We start from the raw sequence: 8,468 nt of genomic DNA, 5'->3' as shown, positions 1-8,468 counted from the left end.
AGTCAACCAGACATTAATAGCACAATATTTGTTATCGATGTACTTATACCCTGAACGGGGAATGTCGGACATAGTTTTTTACATTTGACATGCTAACTTCATATATTTGACGTGTATAAGTGATTTTTCGTGCAGAATTTCAACAATAAGTACAATAGTTTTTCAACATTTCCTGATAGTTTCGTGCTCCGAAAAATTTTTTTAGTCATTATGCCGCGGTACTATCCCAAACAAGAGAAAATTGTTGATTTCGACAACATTTTGGAGGCGATCAAGTCGGTGAAAATACATCACAACAGCGTTCGACAATCTGCGATGGGCACAAAAACAGTGAGTTCTGCTGGTTTCTTTCTTTTTCTTTCATCGAATAATAAATAATTTTTTTTTATTTCAGATCTTCGACATCGAACAAGAGAAGGCGCTGATAAGCTACATTCTCCAGGCCAGCGACATCAACTATGGAATTAGTTTGATGGAGCTTCGTAAGCTCGCGTATGAATTTGCTCGGAAAGTTAGCGCGTCGTATCCGGAACGACAATCAACAGGCGAGTAAGGATTGGCAGTTGGCGTTCATGGAACGCCACAAAAATTTGTCACTGCGAACACCAGAGCAAGTAAGCCAGAGCCCTGCGAAGCGATTCAACAAAAAGAATGTCGATGCATTCTTTGCCAACCTTTCATCCGTTCTTGGTAAGACGCCGTTTGACCCTCACCGAATATGGAACATGGATGAAACCGTGTGCCCGAACGTGCCAACCAGACCTGTCAAAACCATCGCGCGCAAAGGACAAAAGCAGGTCGGCTCATCAACATCTGCCGAAAAAGGCACCAATGTGTCTTTAGCTTTGGCCGTCAGCGCTAGTGGCCAGTCTATACCGCCATTCTTCCTCTTTCCCCGAGTCAACATGAAAGAGATTTTTATGACTCATGCGAGTCATGGCGCTGTTGGTGTTGCGAACGGTTCTGGTTACATGAACTCTGACGTATTCCCTCAATTCATGCGTCATTTCATCAAGCACATCGGTGCTAATGCCGATTCGCCAACCATGTTGCTGCTGGACAACCACGGTTCGCATTTATCGATCGAGGCGATAGATTTAGCGTTGGATCATGGCATCACGTTGCTGTCTTTTCCGCCGAAATGCACGCACAAAATGCAGCCGCTAGATGTTGCGGTATTTGCACCATTTAAAGGCATGATGACCGTGAAGCATGATGCATGGAAAAAGTCCAACATTGGTGTCATTTTCGATCTGCATCATGTGCCGCTCCTTGTCGATCAGTGCCTCGATGTTATGTTAACGCCGAAAACCATCAAATCCGGCTTCCGAACAACTGGCATCTACCCGTTCAACCCGCAAATTTTCACTGAAGTTGACTTTGTCGCTTCGAAACTGAGCGGCAAACATTCATCATAGAACAAAATTTAACACAATGATGCTCATACCAAAGTTCATGCAGTGTAAAAACTCGATCTTGTTTAATCTATTGAAAACAAATCCTAAACCCAAAAAGCCATCTACGATCATAAAATTCTTGAACATTATCAATCAGTTTCATATGACTTCGACACCACAACTCTTAAAAGTGAACACTCACCCGCACTGGCTAACGTTGAAATTGTCCATAATAAGTACGTTATTCGAATTTCAAAAAACAGCCACCAATGCAGAGCAATATATCCAGCTATTCAATGACGGAGTAGTAAAGTACAAACCGGAGTGGAAGTTAATATAAACCGACGGATCCAAATCAGACAGCCACACTTCGTTTGCGGTAACAAACGACCAAGGTGTCTCCATAACCGTCGGAATTTTACCAACGTACTGCTCGATATTTACAGCTGAAGCAGCTGCGATATATGAAGCGGCTCTATTTGTCGCACAAACAGGAAAAAAATATATCATATATGTAGGACGGCAACACCGCAGTGGACGAAAGACCTAGAACATATGTACTTAATAAGACAACCCTGAAAAACGTTGAACGAACCTGACGAACGCGTGGTAAGAAAACGGCAGTTGAAGATTGAAAGTTAAAGAGCCAACATCAAGTTGAATATTGAAAGTTAAAGAGCCAACATAAAATTGATTATTACTACATGTGCGCAGTTGTAAGTTAACAAATTACTATAATTGTTTTATAATAAATATTCGTGTAATAAAACTATTAAACTACAAATAAAACATAATAAATATTCGTTTAATAAAACTATTAAACTACAAATTGGTGTCAGGTGTGGAGTGAGCTTAACGCGAACAGTTGTGTGTGTGTGTGGCAGTGGCCAACCAAAAAACAAAGACGTGGATATTGCTATACTAGCATAAAGAATATGCAAGTGCACAAAGCGAAAAATACTTAATATTTTGTTTGAAGAAAGACATCAACAAATTGTGTGCAAATTCTTGCTTGACGATAGCTGAATATTGCAAGTGAACAAGTTTTGTTTTGTGTGGTTGAGGCTGAAACGAACGAGTACTGGCGTGGCAGAGGCCGAATAGCGCTAGCGTACAAATCGTGTATTGTGGCAGATGCTGAAAACGTGAACACTTTTTGTTGGTGAAGTACGAGTACTGGCGTGGCAGAGGCCGAATAGCGCTAGTGTACTAATCGTGTATTGCGGCAGATGCTGAAAACGTAAATACTTTTTGTTGGTGAAGTACGAGTACTGGCGTGGCAGAGGCCGAATAGCGCTAGCGTACTAAACGTGTGTTGCCGCAGAGACTGAAAAGCATAAAACAATTGTTGTTGGCGAATATTGCGCTGGTGTGGCGGTGGCCGAATAGCACTAGTGAATATTTGTGTGGAAAAGGCTGAAAGCACAAAAGCAAATTGTTGTTGGTTGAACACTCGCTGTACTTGCGAGATAACTTTCCGTTGATTCAAACATCTTCGTGGAATTGTTGGCATCGTATCATCTACTCGTCGCTAGGCTGTAATACTGGCAGAAGAAGTGTAGCTGAAACATCGAAAAATTCTTATTGGAAAATTGCAACGAAACATCATTTGGCGAAGCAGCGGAATTGAAATTGGACAAGCAGAACTACAGATGAGTACAAGTAGTATAGAAAAGTAGTAAGAGCAAAAGAAATAGAATGAAAATTTGAATTGTAACTGATAGCTAAGTCATTATCTTTCTCATTCTTCATGACATTCTTAAGATGTTGAAAGTTTATTTTGATTGCTTGTAAGCAACAGAAGAAGAAAATTTGAGTGGTGAAATTTTGTATACGAGAGAGCTTTATAAATACTTTGATAGCTGAGGTGAATTGTTAAAGTAGTATAAGCCTTATGTACAATTGCAAATTGCTGTATGATTTAATTAAATTACTTTTATGCGAATAAGACAAATTATTTTATAAGATATTCGGTGTAACTATTTTTACAATACTCTTGATAGCTTTTAAGTGATTTTAAATTGAATTGTAACTGGCTTTGTAAATTCCACGATGGAAAGAAGCGAAATTTTAAAATTGAATGTAAATGATTTGAAAGCCAAATTAATTGCGTTAGGGCTGCCGACTACAGGACGAAAGATGACCTTACAAGACAGACTTTTCGAGCATTATGGCCTGACTATTGAGGCTAACAATGATGATGACGTTGACGAGGGCTCCGAATATGGCGACGCTGGCACTTCACCACCAAGTGAAGTCCATTACCAAACACTTAGTCGTACGCCATTTACTTTGCGCGATATTGAAGACTCATTAACGTCTTTTAGCGGTTCGGGTTCTTTGTCGATCGAGGATTGGTTAGACGAATTTAATGAAAATGCTGAGGCAGTTCATTGGAATCCATTGCAGAAATTTATATACGCTAAACAGCTGCTTAAGGGTGCAGCGAAACTTTTCATACGAAGTCAGCGAGGAATTACTAGTTTTGATATGTTAGCGCAGGCATTGAAATCTGAGTTTGGTATTACAGTGTCGTCCATCGAGGTTCACCGTATGCTACGAAATCGTCGAAAGCGTAACAATGAAGATTATAAAGAGTATCTTTATAGTCTCATGGAGTTGGGTAAGGCAATTAAACTTGACGATATGAGTTTAATTGAATATTTCGTAGAGGGTATTCCTGATTCACGACAAAACAAAATCAACCTTTATCAAGCAAAAACCATACCAGAGTTGAAAGAGCAAATACGTGTCTATGAGAAAGTGCGATCTGGTCGCCAGCAAGTGACCAGCTCAAGCTTAAATCAAACAACTCCCAAATCAGTAACGACAGCTAATCAGGACTCAGAGAAAGGAAAAGTTAAACGATGCTTTAAGTGTGGTAATGTTTCTCATATAGCAAAAGATTGTAATCAGGCACAGCCTAAATGTTTTAAGTGTGGGCAACCAGGACATCGTGCGGCCGATTGTCGAGATAAACAAGCTTCAGTGAAAACCGAGAAAGGTAGTGTAAATACATTGGAAGAGGACCTAGTCCCAAAAGTTAGCGAAATTGGCAGGTGCATTTTCAAGGACTTGACATGCAAGGGTGTAACCTTTTCGGCATTAATCGATACCGGTTGTGACCTTTGTTTAATACGTAACGACATCTTGCTCATGTTGGGAGAAGATATTGAATTGAATAACGATAAGCGTCGGCTAAGAGGTATTAGTGGTAGTATCCTTGATACTGTAGGTAGTTTTACCATTCCAGTTCATGTTGACAATTTGCAACTTGAAGTTACATTCCACGCTGTGCGTGAACGTGATATGCATTACTCAGCAATAGTCGGTAATAGTATACTCAAATATGTAAACTTGATTGTATCGGAAGATTTGGCGGAATTCAAGGCAAAGACGGTTAAAAATGAGGTAGATAGTACATCACAAAGCATTACTACGTTAACAAATTCTGACTTACGCAATAGGGAATTAGTGGACGCAACGAAACAGCAGAAGGTTGATGTGCTAGAAGAATTCAAAGATTTGTGTTGTATAGTGGAAAAATGTGACGTTAGCGAGCCGGAAGTTGACTTGTCACATTTGCAGGTAAACAATATGAATAGGGTCAAAGAATTGATTACCGGTTATAAGCCAAAAAAGACGGGGGAATCTCCAATAGAAATGAAAATTTTATTGACGGATGATATTCCAATTTATGAACGGCCTAGGCGCATGTCATACGCTGACAAAAAAGTCGTCGATGATCAGGTAGCGAAATGGTTGGAAGAGGGGATCGTTCAGCATAGTTCGTCAGAATATGCATCGGCTATTGTGCTAGTGTCTAAAAAGGACGGTAGTAAGCGACTCTGTTGCGACTACAGGCGGTTAAATACTAAGATCGTACGAGATAATTTTCCGATGCCCCTATTAGACGATGTTATTGAAAGATTACAGGGAGCTAAAGTTTTTACGACTCTGGATTTAGCTAACGGGTTTTTCCATGTTCCGGTTGAGAGGAGCTCAAGGAAATACACAGCTTTCGTCACACATAACGATCAGTTTGAATTTTGTTATGTTCCGTTTGGAATCTCAAACTCGCCTGCTGTATTTTCGCGTTTTGTATTTGCTGTTTTAAGAGACATGATCCAGGATGGAACAGTTGTGTGCTACATGGATGACCTCATTATTCCCGCTAAGGATTTGAATGAGGGCGTCCAAAAGCTGGAACGTGTTCTAAATAGAGCGTCGGAGTACAACCTAAAAATAAAGTGGAACAAGTGTAGGATTCTCGTGCGTAGAGTCGACTTTTTAGGGTATATTTTAGAGAACGGTACCATAGCACCGTCGGAAGAAAAAACTCAAGCCGTGGCGAAATTTCCTATGCCACACGATAAGAAGTCGTTACAGCGCTTTCTCGGTTTGACATCTTATTTCCGAAGGTTTATACAAGGTTACGCAGTGGTAGCGAAACCACTTACTGACCTTTTGAGGAAAGATTCAAAATTCAAAGTGGGGGACGAAGAGCTGACTGCCTTCCAGCAGTTAAAAATGGCTCTGATGAAAGCCCCTGTTTTAAAGCTGTACGACCCTAAAGCAATCACTGAAGTGCACGCGGATGCCTGTATTTACGGACACGGAGCTGTTTTAATGCAGAAGGACACGGATGATCAGGAATTTCATCCTGTTCAATTCATGAGCCGTAGGTGCAAACCGGCTGAAGAAAGGTACCACTCTTACGAGCATGAAGTTTTAGCGATTGTAGAGGCTCTCAAAAAGTGGCGAGTTTACCTAATGGGTATAAAATTTAAGATAGTGACGGATTGTAACGCGTTTGCATGTACAATGCAGAAACGGGATATTCCGCTAAGAGTATCTCGCTGGGCTATGTTTCTGCAGGACTATAACTATGAGATAGAACACCGCAGTGGGTCAAAAATGAGACATGTGGACGCACTAAGTAGGGTGTCCTGTCTTATGTTAGAAGACTCCCTGATACATAGGTTGAAACAAGCTCAGCAGGGAGACCACTGGGTTAGAGCGGTATGTGCAGTGTTAGAGCAAAATAGTTATGAAGATTTTTATCTCAAGCAAGGAATTCTCTTCAAAGATCCCATTAAGGAACTTGTAGTCGTTCCATCGTCTATGGAAAACGAAATAATTACGATGGCACACCGGCAGGCTCATTTCTCAATTAACAAAACTAAAGATGCAGTTGAGAAATCTTTCTATATTCCGCAGATAACCGCTAAAGTCACGAATGTAGTTCGTAGTTGCGTAGAATGTATTGTGAGTGAAAGTAAGTCGGGGAAAAAAGAAGGATTCCTTACACCGATAGACAAGGCAGACAGACCTTTAGGGACCTACCATGTCGATCATGTAGGTCCAATGGAACAGACCGCTAAGTCATATAGTTACATATTTGTCGTGGTTGATGGGTTTTCAAAGTTCGTCTGGCTCTATCCGACTAGAAATACAGCAGCAGATATTGTTATAGACCGGCTTAGCCGACAGGCTTCATTGTTTGGAAATCCGAAACGCATTATATCCGACCGAGGTGCAGCGTTCACATCAAATTCTTTTAAGGAATACTGCGAGAAAGAAGGGATTGAACATCTTGTCATTGCCACTGGTGTACCCCGCGGGAATGGCCAGGTGGAGCGCATCCATAGAATTATCATTCCGATGTTGTCTAAGCTTTGTTCAGAAGGTTCAGGTCATTGGTATAAACATATAGAGCGTATTCAGCAGACAATAAACAATACTCCTCCTAGGAGTACAAAGTTTACACCCTTCAAGTTATTAACCGGAGTTGAGATGCGAGTAGGTTCTGACCCTAAATTAAGCGAATTATTAGAAGAAGCAAATATAAAAGAGTTAGACGAGGAACGGGAGAATGTGCGTAAAGCAGCACAATCAAATATTAGCAAAATACAAGAAGAAAATCGTAAATCATTCAATAAAAACAGAAAGGAAGAGACGAAATACCGGACAAACGAGTTAGTCGCCATTAAGCGCACACAGTTTGGTTCGGGATTAAAATTAAAGCGGAAATTTCTAGGTCCATATAAAGTAAGCAAAGTTTTGGCACATGGTAGGTATGAGGTAGTGAAAGTAGGCGACCACGAAGGCCCCGGCCGTACAATTTCTATTGCGGAATACATGAAAAAATGGGAGCCTTCGGCTCAACCTGAGTCATCATTCGAGCCGAATGAGGCGTCAGGAGGGCCGAATGTAGGACGGCAACACCGCAGTGGACGAAAGACCTAGAACATATGTACTTAATAAGACAACCCTGAAAAACGTTGAACGAACCTGACGAACGCGTGGTAAGAAAACGGCAGTTGAAGATTGAAAGTTAAAGAGCCAACATAAAATTGATTATTACTACATGTGCGCAGTTGTAAGTTAACAAATTACTATAATTGTTTTATAATAAATATTCGTGTAATAAAACTATTAAACTACAAATAAAACATAATAAATATTCGTTTAATAAAACTATTAAACTACATATATACAGATAGCAAATCGACAATGAGAGCTATTTAAATGTCACAAACTCAGTGCTGATCAACAATATAAAAGACATTTTGTATCAACACAAAAACAGAATTGAGGTCATGTGGATCCCTGGGCATACTGGTATTAGAGGAAACCAACTTGCAGATGACCGTGCAAAAAAGGCTGGAGAAGAACCACTACTTTTATTCGAACACTTTACGTTGAAAGACATTCACAACATGGTAAAAAAGTACTTTACGAGCCAGCATCGAGAGATTGGTAAAATTTTCAACACCATTACAAGAAACATAATCTCTCTGGTACCAAGCCAAACTGATTGCTCTAGCGAAGATATAAAAACCTTAGTTCGCCTGAGAATGCGCCACACTTTAAAAACTCACAGTAATCTTTTAAACAAAATGGCTAAACCAAGCTGTTCATATTGTAATCAGCCAAATATATCAGTAAACCACATCCTAAATGAATGCATCGCTTTAAATACATCTCAGTAGCCAGCGCCTTAACTTAGTGAATTAATTATTTATATTTAATTAGCTCTCTTGTAAATAAAGGAAATAAAAATAAAGA

At 40.0% G+C, this 8,468-nt stretch overlaps 2 protein-coding genes across 2 annotated transcripts; both read left to right on the top strand.

Moving 5' to 3' along the window:
* Positions 1-725: 725 nt before the first annotated feature.
* LOC125777473 (uncharacterized) lies at positions 726-1,418 on the top strand. Its single transcript, XM_049452521.1, has one exon. It carries the CDS (start codon positions 726-728, stop codon positions 1,416-1,418), a length of 693 nt encoding a protein of 230 aa, XP_049308478.1.
* A 2,118-nt stretch (positions 1,419-3,536) lies between these two features.
* Positions 3,537-7,646, top strand: LOC125777472 (uncharacterized). Its single transcript, XM_049452520.1, has 2 exons — positions 3,537-5,147; positions 6,618-7,646. Exons 1-2 carry the CDS (start codon positions 3,537-3,539, stop codon positions 7,644-7,646), a joined length of 2,640 nt encoding a protein of 879 aa, XP_049308477.1.
* Positions 7,647-8,468: the final 822 nt, after the last annotated feature.

The sequence above is a fragment of the Bactrocera dorsalis genome, chromosome 1, assembly GCF_023373825.1.
Source record: "Bactrocera dorsalis isolate Fly_Bdor chromosome 1, ASM2337382v1, whole genome shotgun sequence".
Classification (NCBI taxonomy): Eukaryota; Metazoa; Arthropoda; class Insecta; order Diptera; family Tephritidae; genus Bactrocera; species Bactrocera dorsalis.
The sequence above is the reverse complement of the archived record's forward strand: the minus strand, read 5'-3'. Positions and strand labels throughout refer to the sequence as shown.